The following is an 18,205-nucleotide window of genomic DNA, read 5'->3' on the forward strand; positions in this document are numbered from 1 at the left end:
ATGAACTTCTCAAGCTGCTTTCTGAGCTTATGTAAAATCTACCCTGCCCCAATTAATGGGAAAAATAACATGTAATTGTAGCTTTGCTCTTGGAAGTCATTCACGTAGCGTGCATTAGCTGCATGAATGTACTAGCTATTATTGAGCCATATAATCGCTTCACACAAGAATAACTACCATATTATATTACTTCTATGGTGCCGAAATGAGACAATTTGTACATTTTCAATCAACAGTAAATTTTATGAAAGGGATCAGTGAGAGACCAAACGTGCTAGAACAGAGGCACATAAGTATAAATCGGTCAAGTGCAGATAGATGGGCATGGTCAGAATGTGATTGGAGTCCTACAACCAGAATAGTTAGACAACACAAGAACATTTGAAGTAGCAGCGTTCTGAAGTAAATGGGTACAGTGGTATAATCAGCATTTCAGAGTGTAAAAAAGAATAAATAAGTAAATCTTTGCAACCAAAAATTACAAGATCAGGGGTCCTGGAGACGGCCTGCAATTACGTGGGATGTTGAGGAACGGCAGTAGGTGGTGACTCAAGCCACCTGCATGAAATCTTTGCAGGCTCACCTTTGGGTCATCTGGGACCACTACTTACATCTTGTATGAAAAATTTACAGACCTGTGCCAAAAATCCCTTAATGACAGGACCACAACAGATAAAGGAAGGTACCCGCACCTGGGGCACATGGAAACCATGTTGACACTTGCCAACTCTACTTGTTGAAAGATATTCTGTATAAAAGATATACAATTGCAACATGTGTTCCGCCGGACCAGGGAACGTTAGTTTTGGCATGGAAAGGGCAATATTTAGGACCATTTCTTTTTACTTACAAATTGGTCAAATGCCTTCTGTGGTTGTTATTAACTGACCAAAATTAAGACTTGGTGGCAGGAAAACATCCAGCACCTCCACAGATAAACTGTTATTAGCTTCTCATCTATGGGGGTGTTGGACTCTCACCAATCTAATATTGAAGTCCAAACAGTTCCTTTTGTCTATCTGATTATAAACCCTATCAATTCACATTAGGTAGGACTTGATGTAGTAGTTATTTTCGCTACTACATGTGCCCACCTGGCAAAGAGTACATTCATAGACCATTTCTGGTATTACTTAGAAACTTTCACTTGAGTTACAAAACACCTTTAAAGGGAGACTTTCGGCAGTTTTGACCAAAAAAAGCTGCAGACAATGTGAGGTCACAGACTTGGAAAGCTATGTAACCTTTGCATGTATTAGCAGCAAGACTGTGAAACGAGTATTTCTTTTCCAGGATTGTAGCTGGACTTTGAGCACTCTTGTGCACACTAGTGTGTGAGATTCATTCACTGAATAGAGCACAGCCCCCCCTTCCTCGAGTAACTGCTGTAGTATGCCAATAGAAGTATGCTACAGCAGTTACTTATGGCAGACTATGCTGTAAGATTTCACACACCAGTGGACCAGAGTGCACAATGTGCATAAGTCCAGTTACAATCTTGGAAAATATTTTTTTTCACAGTCCTGCTACTGCTTAACACCACAGTTTTTCAGGGCTGCTACATAACATTGTTTGCTACATTTGTGGTCAAAACCGTGTATCAATTCCCTTTTAACTTTACGTGGTGGCTTTTTTTTCTTCCCGATTTCTAAATCATAATGAAAAAAAATCAGTTCATACTTTGGTTACATGACTTATACTTTTATTTTTCAGGACTATGGATCTACTGGATTGGAACAGTCTAATTGACAACAGAACCAAGCTCTCCAAACTTCTTTTGGTGCCAAACTTACAGGTATAAATTCACTATTTCACCAAATATTGTTAGGTCCTTTTAGCCTTCTTTCTTTCCAAGGTTTCTGACACAAAACATTTGTTGAAATATTATGTGTGCACACATGCATGGAATATTCCATGCAGTTTAATAAGAAAAGGAGATAATGTTGGAGCACAAAAGCATCATTTTCTGTGGTCCTATAATGTAATGGAGGCCCAATGATGCACTCCAAACAACTTGATCAACCAAGCAGCACTCCATTCTCTGTGCAGTGGTCAGCCTAGGTAACTGCAGCTCAGTTATGATGAAGGGAGATATATTGAAGTGACACAGCTCAGCCACTTCTCAGAGAATGGAGGTTTTCTTCCCCCACAATTAAGTGTGTTGATTTTGGCACCTGAGGCTACCGATGGGGAGTCCCAGATATCAGACCCCCCAACCGATCCAATATTGATGACCTGTCCTATGCTGTACCCATTTTAAATGTGTTGTAAAATCCTTTAATGTTATTCCCATTGTTTTTCCCATTTTTCATTTCCTTCATTTACTCTTGATCCTTATGAAAAAACATATGCATGATGGAAACATTACCAGTGTCGTACTTCTTTCCTGCTTATTGTTTTGCAAATTAAAAAAACAGATTAAGCATGAATTCCGAAATGAACACGCTATGCACAGGAAGATTTTTGTTTTTTATTTTCCTAACTGTACGATTTATACATCTTTAGCGATGCGTGTTATGTTCTAGAGCTGTGATATGAGAGCTATAACGCTGAATACAGATGACGTGAGTCTGGTCTACATGTAAATCAACATATGTTGCTGTTTTTTGGCATCCTGGGAGAGTGACAAGCACTTGTCAGTTCCCACCCTATGAGGAAACCTATTTAATCCTGTATATTGTCTTACATTGAAGTTCCCCTCATTAGGAATTCTCCTGCTTTATTGCTATAGCTCCCAGTCATGTAGGGAAGGCTATTCTTTACCACACCGGAGTTTCTTATGTTTTGTTCTGCAGCTTCAGAACTAGATCCTTTTTCTTTCTTTTCTTTTTTTTTTTTTTGGCATATTTCTAACAAAATGTATTAGAGCATGATACAAGGGGGGGAAAATCTTCTGGGATTTGCCACCTGCACGATGTGTGAAATTCTAGGCTTTGGCTTATTATCTGCATGCTAAAGAAGCGAACAAGTTTACAGCTCGGTTCTGCAATATGTAATGAAACTGTGCCACCATCTGGCCCTTTCCAGATCTACGGAGGATCCCTCCGAGCAGGCTGCTTGAAGGCAAGAGGGTGTTTGTGGTGAGCGCCTGTTGACCCTCCTGCTTGTAATTTATCTTCATGATATCTTGACCTTGATGATGATGTTTCAATCAGGAATAGTGAAGCCGACCTGACATAAGGCTTATTGTATGGGTTTGGAGAATGCGGATATGAATCTGTTCCTTCCAGCTAGTTACAGCAGGATTTCCTCCTTTTATAGCATGTCTGTAGAATTTAATAGCCTGCGCTTCTATTATTCTTCTGCTAATAGAATTATAAATTGATAACATTTTTAATTTTCCATTTGACACCTTTAATGCGCACCTTGTACACCTTATTATTCTTCTATAACTGTTTCCTATTGCATTTTTGGAAGATGTTCTATTTGCCGAGCTGCTATTTCAACGCGACAAGAACTATAAATAAAGTTACTTATTTGTCTGCACTTTTTTTTTCTTTAGAAGCAATAAAGGCCAAGTAGTTAAGTTGTAAGGGAGAATAAACTCATTTTTGTGTTGATTTGTAGCAGGTCCTTAGGGATGTATTTGCATAAATTAGGCAGATTTTTATTCACACCTGAATACATTTTGCTGCGGCTGAATAAATTGAACTGACAAACCATTTTCACAATGACATATTTATGTTCCCAGGGCTCTGTAGAGAATACAGTAATATGTAGCAAAAAGTTACAAGTAACAAGAGTGATCATGGTTGTAAATGGCTACACATTAGTAGTGCTGGGTTTTGTATTTCACTTGTAATAAACCCATTATTTTTTTTTTTTTCCCAACCAGAGCGGTCAGGTAGAGCCCCTCTTGTCCAGGTTCACAGAAGAAGAGGACCTGCAGATGAAGAGAATGTTACAGAGAATGGATGTTCTCGCAAAGGTCAGGAATGTATTTTTATGCTGTTAGCTTGACACCGCTGTATATTTCTTTCAGTACTTGTCAAGTTAGAATTTATAACGCCTCACAAAGGAGGGAAAAGGCAATGATTAAAACAGTGTGGAGGAATCAAAAAAGACCCAAGAAACAGGTCTTTATTCTGAGGAGGTGGAAATGTCTCTGTACTACACTAATGAAGTGTGGTGAGAAGTTTTGTGTGTAAGGGATTTCCCGGTCTAGCTGTAAGTAGATCTGGTAGAGATCATGATTGAGCCCGATCTCCCTGTCCACCATTTTCCAATATCTTCAGACATTCTGAAATCAAATCTTTTTATTTGGAGACACGGTTTTAAAATTTGGTGTTGACATTTTTAGACTTTGTTGTTCCATTTTCTTCTACTTACACCAAACACTACCATGAAGACTTGTTCCACCTATGACTCTACTCTAAATTTGCCACTTGAGTCCCTGCTTTACCATCACATACGTGATTAATACCCTCTACACAAACTTCATATCCTGATTCCCGCTATCCCTTCCCTTTATCAGGCTGCAGCATTCAGAGTTATTACCAAAAATATGGTGCCCCACACAATAATAGGGTATCCCCTTTGTGCCGATTGATCTCAAGTCTGCTTTTATGCTGCCCTCCCTTATGGTTACCCAGTTTAGCAATCTCAATCAATTTCAATTGCCCCTAGACAAGACCCTGTAACTTCTAAATTGGGGTCGGGGAAGCCATCTTGGATTTCTGTGTGACGCCGTGTGGCTGAGATTTCTGTCTCTGCTCCCTGCACTGTACCCCCCCCCCTGCAGTCCAGGATGGAGCTCACAGACACTCGCTTCCTGCTAGCAAACCTTGTGACGGCAGAGAAGCTGCAGCCTACAGGCAGATAAGTTATTTATCCATGGAAGGGAGGCACAGGAGATCTCATTGTGTGAGCGCACATATGTAGCAGGGCTGACATTGTGTGTAATGAGCATCTCATGGATTTCATCTCTTTCTATGTGTCAGATACTAGTACAATGTACAGTTGTATTCTTAAAAAAGTGTAAAACAATTCCACGTGTTACTTCATAGTTTTTATGCCTTCAATGTGAATCTACAATTTGTATTGTCATAAAAATACAGAAAACTCTTTGAATTAGAAGGTGTGTCCAAACTTTTGGTCTGTACTGGTTTTTTTTTGTTTTTGTTTTTTTATCCCTGAAAAGCCCTTTAAGTCTTTGTTGTAATTTTATATAATTCAATATGTTGGAGTAGTTGTGCTTAGAGGTAGCTGATCACTTCAAAGAAATTCCTTAGCATATCTGCAAACATTGTCTAATGGCTGCGTGATTTACAGAAGCAGTAATCCCGCAAAAATCAGCCACAAATGTCGTGGCCTTGATACTGCTGCAGTTGGTAGTCACTTATTTGCTGCTGATAGTGTTTTTTTCCCCATAAGTGTGTATGGTATCTGCAGTTATACCACAACACGTACAGATACAGTGCCAAATACAAGCTGGATAAAGTGTATGTCTATATTTAGCTTCATTCTCACTGCTAAGCTTCAGTCACCCACTGATCATGTCATTTGAGATGTGTCAGAAGTTATTTAAAATAAAAAAAAAAGTGTATAAAATTTGGCTTGTAGTTTGATTTAAAGTAGAAACTTTAGAAGGGTTTTACATAAGATTTATCATAAGATGCAATTCCACAACCACAGTGGGATGAGAAACCAACAAGATGTACACGTTGTTAGCTAAGTCTTTGACGTTATTGTGCCTGATAATTTCTTCACCTAAAATCTTTATGATCGCTTTGACATCATAATTGACCTAGGGCTTATTTTTGGTGTGGGTTTTCTTTTTTTTTTTGGAAAAATGGGGTATGAGTGAAGGACTGTAGTACTTTATTTCTATCACTAGGTGTCTGTATATAATTGTGCATATTTTAAAGACCTGTAATGTGAACCCTCATCATTCCTCGAAGAGCAAACCATGTGGTAAAGCTTGGTATTGCAAGAGAACAGTTGGCAATAACCGTTACAGGACATATTTCTTGAAATCAACATTGAAGTGTTTTACAGTTTATGATTTATAATTGATGTAGGCACGTTTTTGCTATCAAATAAGATTCCTAAAGCGCAAGGGTGTAATTCATTATTACTTTTATAGTTTTAGTGTGTGTATTTATTTATGTATTATTATATAAATAATTTTTAGTATTCGTTAATATAATTACTTATATTCCAATAAATAACCACAGAGGATGCGTATATAGCACAATAAATACAAAAATGAATTTATTAGCAACATTGGACTACATACAATAAATGGGACGATAATAAAACCACTTAAAAATACACCTAGAAAGGTGTAGGAAGCTACCTAGGGCCCAGAGGCATGCATGAACCCAACACCCCTGCCATCTTAGCCTAAATAAAGGTAATAGGCGATCCAATAAGCACAAAAATAGAATCAAATACCGAGAAAACAAAATATGAATAAATGCATAGAAAAGATCACAAAATAAAGCCTGCGACCATATCAATGATGATCATACCCATGAAGGTAAGTGTGCAAGATGACGAAAAAGGGAGCAAGGCATAGGCTGTGGATAGGGGAGGCAGACAAAACCTGATTATATTCCAATAAAAACACAGTTGAATTAACACAAAAGGCGTGAAAGTGAATTTCACCTAATACTTCATACTAAAATACTTGGCAGAATGTGCATTTACCTATAGTGGGTTAACGCGTAAGGCTACTATATAAAGACACTCTTATGTAGATGTTTGTATTCAGAAGCCCCAACATCTGAAGCTGCCTTGCTGGTCAAGAGCTGGCACAAAATGCCTCATTAATATTTAGAGCCAGCCTTACCAAGATGAGCAGTAAATGTGGCTCAGATGGTGCCGTAAATCAATGCCACTATATTTTACACTTCTAAAAGGATAGAAACAGCCCTTAGAAATGTCAGCTATATCAGGAAGGCTTTGAAATCCCTTAATAAGCACTAATTTAAATAAATGCATTGATGCTGAAATGTAATCTTTCATAATGAAATGCAAACAAACACATTCTTTTGAACTTTGATAAAAAAAAACAATATCAGCGGCTTGTTAGTGCCATAAGTTATCAGCAGACACTTGAAGATGCTTTATGGCGTCTTAAAAACTGACTGATTAAGTGAATGTACTTTATTTTGTCCTTCACAAGGAAGAAAGAGATTAATTGTCTAATTACGACATGATTGCTGCGTAAGTTCCCAATAAAATAGGACTTGAGCCCTTATCTATGATACGATGGGACTGACATTGAGTGATAGAGATAGAAATGCGCTGCATGTTCTCTAGTTGTTACTGTGCACCGTGGGCATTGTGTGCGGATGTAAGTTTAGCCATTAGAGTTTGCATTATTGATGCGTTGTAATAGGTAACCTGCAGTTCTAGGAAAAACATCATATACGACTACATCTTGACACTGACAAGGACTTTATTAGAATTGAGGAGTGAATTTCTTCTCAATAGCCGGTATACCAGAGGTTGTTTTATTATATGTATGTGGGTGGCTTGTATATTTATATGTGTGCAATATATAATGTGTGTAATAAACACATGCACATTCACACACGCACACACACACACATACATACATACATACACATGTGCAGGAAATGCTTTTATGCTACAGATTGCATCATAGTTGGGCCTCGTTCACATGCCCACATGTGGTTATTGTCTGGAATGAATCCCGGATGTAGCAGGTGGAAGGGGGAGGGAGAGTGAGTGCTCCTCACCCCTCCTCTCTCAATTGAAAGCCATGCAGCCGCGGTCACGGTCACGGTGTGCTCACCACACTATGAACAGTTGCCGCAGACTTCTAGTGTGCCCGTGACCTGGCCGCAATTTGTGCAGCCAGATTGCAGGTACAATTACAGCTGTGTGAATGGGGCTTTATATTGGGAGAAATTGAGTTTGACGGATGTAAAGAAAAAAAAAAAAACTTGTACCCATCTCCCGGACTGTTTAAAGAAATGTTGGTATATTAATTGTTTTAGATAAATTAAAATTTTCTTTACATGGGGAAATGATCAATTCCGATTTGATAATACGTTTTCTGTAATTGGTATTCTTGGTTTAAACCATTAACTATGCTCCGATGTTCTGATGTTTTAACGATTTTATGTACAGGAAGTCCCTGGGTTACGTACAAGATAGGGTCCGGAGGTTTGTTCTTAAGTTGAATTTGTATGTAAGTTGAAACTGTATATTTTATAATTGTAGATCCAGAAAAAAATTTTGGCCCCAGTGACAATTGGAGTTTTAAAGATTTTTTGCTGTAATGGGACCAAGGATTATCAATAAAGCTTCATCACAGACACCTAACAGCTGATTATTGCAATCTGGGATTATAGCAAAGCATTCAGAAAGCTTCACCAGAGGTCAGAGGGGTCTGTCTGTAACTATGGGTTGTCTGTAAGTCGGGTGTCCTTAAGTAGGGGACCGCCTGTGTATATATAGCAGTAAAAGAAATAAGAATAGTTCTGTGGCAGGATTGTGGTGTAGGTCTGTGATATTTTATAGTGCTACGCTACTTATATTTTTGTGGATTTGTCTTTCTCATTTCAGGTTTAAAAGATGCCATTTCTAAACATTGCTTTTTTTTTTAATCCCCCTAGAAAGCCTTAGAAACTGGTGTCCGACTGATGGTTGATGCAGAGCAGACCTATTTCCAACCCGCAATCAGCCGTTTGACATTGGAAATGCAGCGTAAATTTAATAAGGACAATCCCATTATCTTTAACACATATCAGTGCTACTTAAAGGTGAGAGAATGCATATCAATGACCATTCCTGCTCCGCACAACATGGTTTTCCTGGAACTTGTATACAAGGATTGCATCTCCTTATATTCCTATGAGAATTTAAAGTATGTCTCCAATTTGTAGAGAAAAAAAAATGCAATTAGTTACTAACAGATGATCAATTCTTCCATTTATTCATTTAGTGGATTCGTTCACCTTGTTTTATTAGATATTATGTCCAGCTCTCATTCAAATAAGCTCTGTACTGCTAGGCTCCCTTACTGAATAGTAAAGCAGGGAGACACTGCAGCTATTATAAAGGCCCTCCGGTCTGGCTACAATATCTAATAAATAAAGCAAATTCCAGCTATAGGATGGATGGCAAAAATTGATCATCTCTGTAAGGAAAAACGTAATTTTATTTCTTTTCTCCCCATGTACCGGAGGTAGTGAGTGATCCAAAGTAATATCTGTAATAACCGTACATTGTTGTGCTGGATGTGTGCGTTTATAAACCTGCCACTGTAATATCAAGTGAAATGTAATAGGTGACAGTTGTTTCTCTCACAGTAACAGTGACAAGTTCTGGACATGGAGAAAATGATTTTTTTTGTATTTGTTATAAATTATTGAATAAATAATATATGTGTAATGTACATGTTTATCCTATGCAAACCACATCAATTACATATGCAAATTGTATGCAAGGGAACACCATAAAATCCCATCTCTCCTTTCGTAGGAAGCCTATGACAATGTGACTGCTGATGTGGAGCTGTCTCGACGAGAGGGCTGGCACTTTGGTGCTAAACTTGTAAGAGGGGCTTACATGCAGCAAGAGCGAAGTCGTGCAGCAGAGGTGGGCTACGAGGACCCCATCAATCCCACATATGAGAAAACCAATGAGATGTACCATAGGTGAGTGTACAGGACAGATTGCCATTTACTGTGTTATTTCATTAAAATAAATCCCTGGATCATTCTCGTGTCCAGAAATCTAATTCCCAGAGCTTGTACCAAAAGGATCCCAACAAATGCATCATGTGCTGGCCATTTGGTCTTTGAAACACGCAGTCCTTTAAAGCAGCGCTCCACCCACCATAGTTATCTATGCTATTAGGGGTACAACTCCGACTCCACCTAAGTGGTACCAACTCAGACTCCACGGTCCCATTTTCCTGGTCACTTTAGCAGTGCTGAAATAAAACCGGGCATTCCTTGCCAGGGCCTTATTCCTCTAATTTATAGCAGAGCAGCTGCTGTACTACTACTACTGAGCATGTACATAAAGTGCAGCCACATTCCTCTCTACTTAACCAGTTCGCGACCGCCCGCCGTGTATTCACAGCAGCGGTCGGGTTGCGCTGCATGGAGAGGGCTCACGGGCTGAGCCCTCTCCATAGCCGGTAAGTCTTTGCTGCATATTGCAGCAAAGGCTTACCGGTAACACCTGCGATCGGTGCTAGCACTGCGGGTGTTTTCACAGCGATGGCTGATGGCAAAGCTGCCTTAAGGTGCGCCTTATAGTCCAGTGCATCTTATATATGAACCGTAGTTACAGACAACAGCTGCCTTGAACTGTGCACAGGTCTGACACCTGTTGGTCATTCATCCTTATAATCAGGTGCGCCTTATATATGAACCTGGACGTTTTAGCAGGCATTTATTGATGGTGCGCCTTATAATCCGGTGCGCCTTATATTCAGAAAAATATGGTACTCTACTCGTTGTGACAACCAGTGAAAAGACATAACTGTGAGGCTCTGCGCACACACACCAAATCCCCTCAGGCTTGTTACATAATTCTAAAAGTTTATTTTAAAAGGAAGGAGGTTAACAAATATAAGAAGATTACCACGGTCATGGTGCCTGGATCTATGAGTAAGTGGTAGATTTTCTTTGAATAATTAATTTTTGTTCTTTGCCTCTAGATTTCAGCCCCAATGGACAATCTGGCATCTATTGGGTGGGAAGAATAATTTAATATTTGTTAACAATTTGATTGTAACCTATTAGTTTAAATTCAAGTCCTTACATCTAAATCAGTCGCTACAGAAATGATTTTTTTTTTAACAACCTTTAAAAAAATTTTTTTCCTTCTTACATTACTTTTCATTGCCAGTATAGCTTAAGGCAACGGCAGACTCAAAATGTCAGGCATATATTTTGTTTTATACAGATACGACCAAAATCTTTGCCAGATAAATAGTTTTTTTTTAATCAAACTGCCAAGAATCCGTCCAGTTGCGCACCGCTCAGTTAATCAGCCAGCTGTATGAAAACTAATTTGAATGGGAGTGTGATGAGTAAATTACTTATTAGCATAATACAACATCCAATTTCTGATTCCCTTTTTATGTTGCATATTTTATCCCTTCTCACTGGCCTTCTTGATCTCTTGAAGTGCATTAAATATTCTGAACTAAAAAGAGGAGCTCTGGAAAATGTTACATGCTCATTATCCAAGACTGAAATGTAGGTCTAAGGTGTTCTAAAAGATAAACTTGCAAGTACAAAATTGTTACATTTACCAGGTGGTTAACTTGAAGTTGGGCATATATGGCCCCTGCATAAGGTTTTGTTTGGACATTTTTTTTTCACATGTCCCTATGTATTCCTATGGGCTCATACAGACAGTTGCACTCTCCACTGACCCATGTTATGGCTTCTATACACCCATAGTATAAAATCTTTTAACCTCAAAAGCAAATTTGGAAGGAGAAAACTTTGATGTATGTAGATGAGTACCAACAATAGTATACAGGACCAAAAGAGTATAACTCATAATAATATAATATTGCAAATCCTTTATTTGTACACCCAAAGGCAATCAAAAAACATTAAAACACATGTTAAAATCCACAAAAACAAACAAAACTGGTGGTGGTCAATCTATAATATACATGTATCATCACTGTAAACCTCCAGGTAAATACAAGATAGGGCTGTGCAATAAGTACAAAAGATAATTTTACCCAACCGGGTGTTACATGCTACCAAGTACCTCACAAGCAGTAATCGGGCCCCAGACCACCACCTTGGCATGTATGTAGATCCCAGAGGGGTGAGTTAAGTTGGGTTAATAATGGGATTAGACATCTTTAGAGAATAGTGGGCCCAATGAAGCTGACAGAGCCCTATTCACAAGCCAAACATGTTTCCTTTAGTAAATTTGGAAGCTTAAAATTTAATAACCATTTGAAAATGCTGTTTTTAGGAAATATTGAAGTCACGGGTGAAGTGTAATACTGATGTAAATGCTATTACAGGTTATCATGCGACTATAAAACACTATTAAGTATCTTATTTAATTTGTACTAATTCTAATAGACATGTGAAGTGTTTGTAGGCCACTTATCAGGGACAAGGGCATGCCTTAAATTATAGGACATATGCTTTACAGCGCATCCTGCCTGCAGAGAATGGCTTATTACAGTTTAGTAATAACATCTTCTGGATTGGTTTCAGGACTGCTAGCTATGTGTGTAACAGCCAAAAAGAAACTGCAGGTGCTGCCTGAAAATGAGGATTTGGATACCAGTTGTGAGAGTGAGCAGTAATTTGATTACATTACCACGATCTTAAAAAATGCAGAATAAAGGAATTTATGAGGTCGTCTTGAATATATATGTTGGGTTGTCCGTTTCAGACAATACATCGATAACCTCTTTCAGACTGCACCTTACACAGCATATAGAGCAGGAAAAAGGTTCTATGGTGTAGTGGCTGCTATTGGAAACCGCAGCTATAATTCATGTTAACAGAGCTCTAGCACTGTTGTTATACAATGGATAGATTTTGGCCATGACACAGTTGTTGTTTATATTTGCTTACACTCGGATTTCGCTCATAAATGTTATTCTCTCATTGTTTTTATACATACAGACTTTTATAAATAGGATGTTCCTACAGAATTATCAACTTTGGGCCCTGTTTTAATACGGCCATGTGTTCCCTGTAACGTACATTTTCAGTACGGGTGGCACACGGCCACATTCACTTTAAGGGGCAATACAGCCATCTATTTGAATGGCCATATTTCCCACCTTACCGTACCTTTGTTGGAAAAAAAGAGTATGTTCTATCTTCCACTGTACAGGTGCCACTCCATTGCAAATCGCAATTCTGGCAATTTTTACTTTTCTTTAGACCTTCCCATTCTTCAGCAATCTTATTTCTGGATTTTACTAACCAATATGCTCATTTGGGTCTCTACTGTCAAGTAGGCCAAACTGGGTCAGAGTGGAAGTCTTGTCCTCGTCCAATAAATGATCATGAATGGTCTACTGCATTTGAACCATGGAGCAGACCCTTCTAAAGGAAGCATAAAGTTAGTTTGTGAAAGTAGTGCAATTCCCTCTTTTAGATGTGAAGTTATTTTTTAGATTTATGGTCTATTAAAGTGATGTCATTATGGAATATATAAAGACATGCACAGTTACATTCAGTCCAGGGGTGGTTAGTGCTTCATGTAATTTTTACTTCAATGGTTCTCATTAATATCAATGAACTATTGTAACATTGTATCTTTTTTAATATACTGTAATCGTGTTGATTTCATTTTAGAAAAAATGGGATTAACAAACAATAGGTGTCATTTCAATAATTTTCTAATATAAAATTGCATTTTTTTCATCTTAATATTAAACTGTAGGGTTGCAAAAAATCAGTTGGTGTCTGAATGGAAGCTGTCATCTTGGCAGGTGTATAATTCTGTAGGAAATCATGGAAGGTATTGTGAGTTCTGATTACCCCTTTTTGTGCAACAGATGCCTTGATTATGTCCTGGAAGAGATCCGACACAATCGTAAAGCCAATGTGATGGTGGCCTCTCACAATGAAGACACTGTAAAATTCACTCTGAAAAGGTGGGTGCTTATATTGTGTGATCTCTGACTGGCATGGAAGAATGTAGAAGGTCATGTGTTTTCATTTTCTCTCTCTGCTTCCAACTCTTGTATTTTTTGTTTTAACATTGTCATGGTTCATATCCACACTTATGTTATTATTCATCACATTTTTATTCCTTTTTAACAGAATAGCTTAGAATGGCGCTCAAGTAAAATCATGGCAGATCCAGAGAGCCTAAAACTCTGAAAATCCACAACCACAGTTATCCCCTTTGCATGTCCCTACTCTGCGTCCTGTAGACCTCTCTCCACTGATGCCTAGTTATTTGTGATACCACTAAAGGGAACCAGCCACCAGCATTTCCACCAGTATTCTAGCAGCTACCTCAGGGACTGAAATCTCTGTTGGTTCTTTTATGTATTCGTTCTTTTATTTGGGAATTGGATCTTTATCTGTGATTCGTATTCCCAATCAGGTCTCTAACTGCCCACATCCCTGGCTCTACACCACAAAGAATAGCAAGACCAGACAGTCAATGCAAATATTAATTAACTTATAATATTATTGTCCAGGATAGAGCACCTCGTTTTGTATTATTATTACTACTTTCATTTGTTTATGTGCTGTGTGTATGTGTGTGTTTCCCTGCAGCTAACAGTCATGAGCTTATGTCACTAAATCTATTCCCATGGACTGGGAATTGTGTGGAAAATGTACTGCATCTGACTTATGCTAATATTATCATCGTGTCCTGACAGAAACTACTTACATTTCCATTACTCATAGCATGTAGGACAAATGTAGTAACCACAATTCTTCTTAATGTGTCATTTCTGATCCATCAGCTACAACACGAAGGCTCTAGAATTATTGCTCTTTGCTTACTCTATCTCCAAATCCTCTATACTGTGGATTTAATTATTTTTCAGTGAATACCTAATGTTCTCAATTTAAGTAGTCTAGTGCATAGGGTGGAATACAGAAGTTTATTCATGCAGGGGGTTTTGTATTGATTTTTTTTCCTGCCTTTTCATAAAGGGAGAGGACTTTTAGAAGTATTTAGACTCGGAAATGATAATTTCTCAACAAAGCTTTGTGTGACCCTATAATACATAAAAGGCATAACAGTACTAAACCACTTGGTGACAGTAGGTTGCAAATTTGATTTTAAAAAGTTACACTTCTATATGTTAGGACCCAGGTCCCATTTGAAATCGCATTTTCAGGTGCTTGGTAAACAAATATAAGCAACAACCTGTGAGTAGGGTAATGGATGTTTACATGCAGTCATACTTCTGTAGCCATTACATTGCTTGACCATATATTATATTATTGTAGTATTGTTGTTGGGTTTTTTTTTTTTTCTTTCATTCATGGTAACATTTACTGTGAGCATTGCATCTAAATTCATTATGTCCCTTACCAAAGATACAGTATATTGTAATAATAATTTGATATATTCTAACTTCATATGGTTCCTGTACAATTTTAACATACTAGCACATAACTTCACTCACAAGGTCTCAAAAAGTAAAAAGAAACATTTTTTGCTCTCAAGTATTTATTTTGATAAAAAAAGAGAATATATATCAGTTGACTTTAGGCAAAAGTGATTACCGTATATACTCGAGTATAAGCCGACCCGAGTATAAGCCAAGACCCCTAATTTTACCACCAAAAACTGGGAAAACATATTGACTCGAGTATAAGCCGAGGGTGGGAAATGCATTGGTCACAGACCCCCCCCCCCCAAGTATATAGCCAACCAGCCCCCTATAGTATACAGCCAGTCCAGCCTGCCCCCAGTAGTATACAGCCAGTCCAGCCTGCCCCCAGTAGTATACAGTACTGCCCCAGTAGTATACAGCACTGCCCCCAGTAGTATGCAGCACTGCCCCCAGTAGTATGCAGCACTGCCCCCAGTAGTATGCAGCACTGCCCCCAGTAGTATGCAGCACTGCCCCCAGTAGTATGCAGCACTGCCCCCAGTAGTATGCAGCACTGCCCCCAGTAGTATGCAGCACTGCCCCCAGTAGTATGCAGCACTGCCCCCAGTAGTATGCAGCACTGCCCCCAGTAGTATGCAGCACTGCCCCCAGTAGTATGCAGCACTGCCCCCAGTAGTATGCAGCACTGCCCCCAGTAGTATGCAGCACTGCCCCCAGTAGTATGCAGCACTGCCCCGTGTGGTATACAGCCCAGCCTTCCCCCGGTAGTATACGCCTGCCCCCAGTAGTATACAGCTTGCCCCAGCATTAAAAAAAAAAATAATAAACGTATATACTCACCCTCCGGTGGCCCCGATGTGCAGCGCTGCTCCCCCGATGTCCGCGCGGCTCGTCTTCAGGCTTCCGCGCCCGTCTTCTTTCTTCTGCCGGGCGCCGCCATAGCTCTCTCGGCCGGCGCCTAGTATGACGCGCCGCTGCTGATGTCATACTAGGTGCCGCCCGGGAGAAGAACAATGGCGGCGCCCTGCAGAAGAAAGAAGACGGGCGCGGAAGCCTGAATAAGAGCCGCGCGGACATCCGGGGAGCAGCGCTGCACATCAGGGCCACCGGAGGGTGAGTATATACGTTTATTATTTTTTAAGTATTTTTAACTCGTATATGACTCGTGTATAAGCCGAGGGGACGTTTTTCAGCACATTTTTTGTGCTGAAAAACTCGGCTTATACACGAGAATATACGGTATGTAGCATAAATGAGTACATTCTGCCTGTAGAGGGTGGGCCACTAACTCCTCTAAAACAATATAAGGCTTCATTCAGAGAACCTCAATGGGGGCAGTGACCTGGCTACCGGTGACTGTGAGCATACATGTCTTACTGCACCATTACCGAGCTGGAAAGGGGAAGCTTAAGGAGTGCTCAATTCCTGTCCTTGTGCTCGCCTTTTATCCGTTCCAGGGTGAGCACAAGGCTGCGTGGATGTAGCCTAAGTCAGTTTAAATCTTTGTACTTAAATGTAAATGACTGTACAGTGCATACATTTTCCAACAACTAAACTGGTTTTCATGTCTTTTTCAGGATGAATGAACTAGGTATTTATCCTGAAGATAAAAAAGTATATTTTGGACAGCTGCTGGGCATGTGCGACCAGATAAGTTTCCCTCTTGGTAAGTACAGTCTTTCATTTCCTTCTTTATAGGGAAACTAAATAGAAAGGTAATAGGAAATGAATAAAGAAAAAATTATGCTGTGTTCAATACCCACACATGCAATGTAATAGTTCCTGTAGGTGATCAAAATTTGTTAGCCATCATGTGCATGAGCATGTACCACAGATTAGCAGTCTGTTGTTTGAGGCCCATATGCCATTAGTGTGCGAGATCATATGCCAATGACTATTTTATAGACTTCCCAAGCCCAAACACGGCATGAGTGGGACCCCCTCTGATAATCCACTCGCACAATGGGCAGTGTGCATAAGCGCATTGAAATGATGTTGTCAGTGGAATTCAATTAAGCTAGTATAGCTAAGATATTCTCCATGATTTTACTGGAGGTGATATCTATATAAAACCTATTGTCCTGGGTCTATTCGATATGCATTTTGCTTATTGGCCTTTTATGTATTATATTGGATATTTGTTCCAGCGATGCCCCTAATTCAATTTGAAAGCGATGTCAATATAATAATTTACTTGAAATATCTGATTCATTGTATAAAACTAATATCAATGTGTCCATTGAATATTGGTAAATACTTCTGTTATTCCTATGACAGGGCAAGCAGGGTATCCGGTGTATAAATATGTTCCTTATGGACCTGTCAACGAAGTTCTACCCTACCTGTCTAGAAGAGCCCAGGAGAACAGAGGCATTATGAAGGGAGCGGCTAGAGAACGTGAGCTTCTCTTGAGGGAGTTCAGAAGACGTCTACTAACTGGAAACCTTTTCTACACTCCTCAGTTCTAGAGTAGCCTCTGATTGGAGGAACAGCTAACAAAGCCAATGTATAAGAGATAAGGATGTGCAAGACAAATCAGTTATTATTCGCTTACTTTAGATGAGAATTAATTGGTTGAATCATATATAAACAATTGTCATTTTTAACTATAGTGACATGCATTCTGCTACTGCTAAATGTGAAGGTAGTAATTCTGATATATATGTAAGATCTTATATATGGGAGCTTCTATGTACACTGTAATAGACAAGCCAAGATTAACCAAAGGGGAAACATGAGATGCAATGGGGACCATATTCCATCCTGCACCATAGTGCATCATATGTAAGTGTATGAAGGAACTGCTAGCTCTTTCTGATTTTTAGATTTGTTTTAGCTGTTTGTGTCTATAACATAATGGCTTTGTAGCTAATGAACTGACAGCCAAAGGTTGACAGACTTACCAGTCTTTGAGAAAGTTGTTAGAAAGCAAGCTTTTACATTGAGACGTATCTCTAATAATCTATTTATGGGATGTAAACAATATAGACAAGCAGACAGCAATTTACAAGCAGCTTTAAGCGGTCTGTGCAATTTAAGAGATGAAAACTGATATTTATAAGAAGATGTGATGATGAGAGCTGTTCAGTCTAGAAGCCTGCTTATGTAATTACGTCTGCGGCTCCACATCCTGACAAGGTCAAGAAAATCGCAGATTAAAAAAAAATATATGCAAACTGAGAAAGCCAA

The 18,205-nt window shown here is 39.0% G+C and overlaps 1 protein-coding gene across 2 annotated transcripts in view; it reads left to right on the forward strand.

Annotated features, from left to right (window-relative positions):
* The window catches only part of PRODH (proline dehydrogenase 1), a 79,416-nt gene extending 61,461 nt beyond the window's left edge, over positions 1-17,955 (forward strand). For both annotated transcript variants that reach the window (XM_072146522.1, XM_072146531.1), the window contains 7 exons: positions 1,714-1,795; positions 3,836-3,928; positions 8,592-8,738; positions 9,460-9,635; positions 13,487-13,585; positions 16,594-16,682; positions 17,294-17,955. In XM_072146522.1, coding sequence (XP_072002623.1) covers positions 1,714-1,795; positions 3,836-3,928; positions 8,592-8,738; positions 9,460-9,635; positions 13,487-13,585; positions 16,594-16,682; positions 17,294-17,484 — 877 coding nt within the window. In that variant the 3' untranslated portion in view covers positions 17,485-17,955. The remainder of the gene's footprint in view (positions 1-1,713; positions 1,796-3,835; positions 3,929-8,591; positions 8,739-9,459; positions 9,636-13,486; positions 13,586-16,593; positions 16,683-17,293) is intronic.
* The last annotated feature ends 250 nt before the right edge of the window (positions 17,956-18,205 follow it).

Source organism: Engystomops pustulosus, chromosome 1, assembly GCF_040894005.1.
Source record: "Engystomops pustulosus chromosome 1, aEngPut4.maternal, whole genome shotgun sequence".
NCBI classification, from domain to species: Eukaryota; Metazoa; Chordata; class Amphibia; order Anura; family Leptodactylidae; genus Engystomops; species Engystomops pustulosus.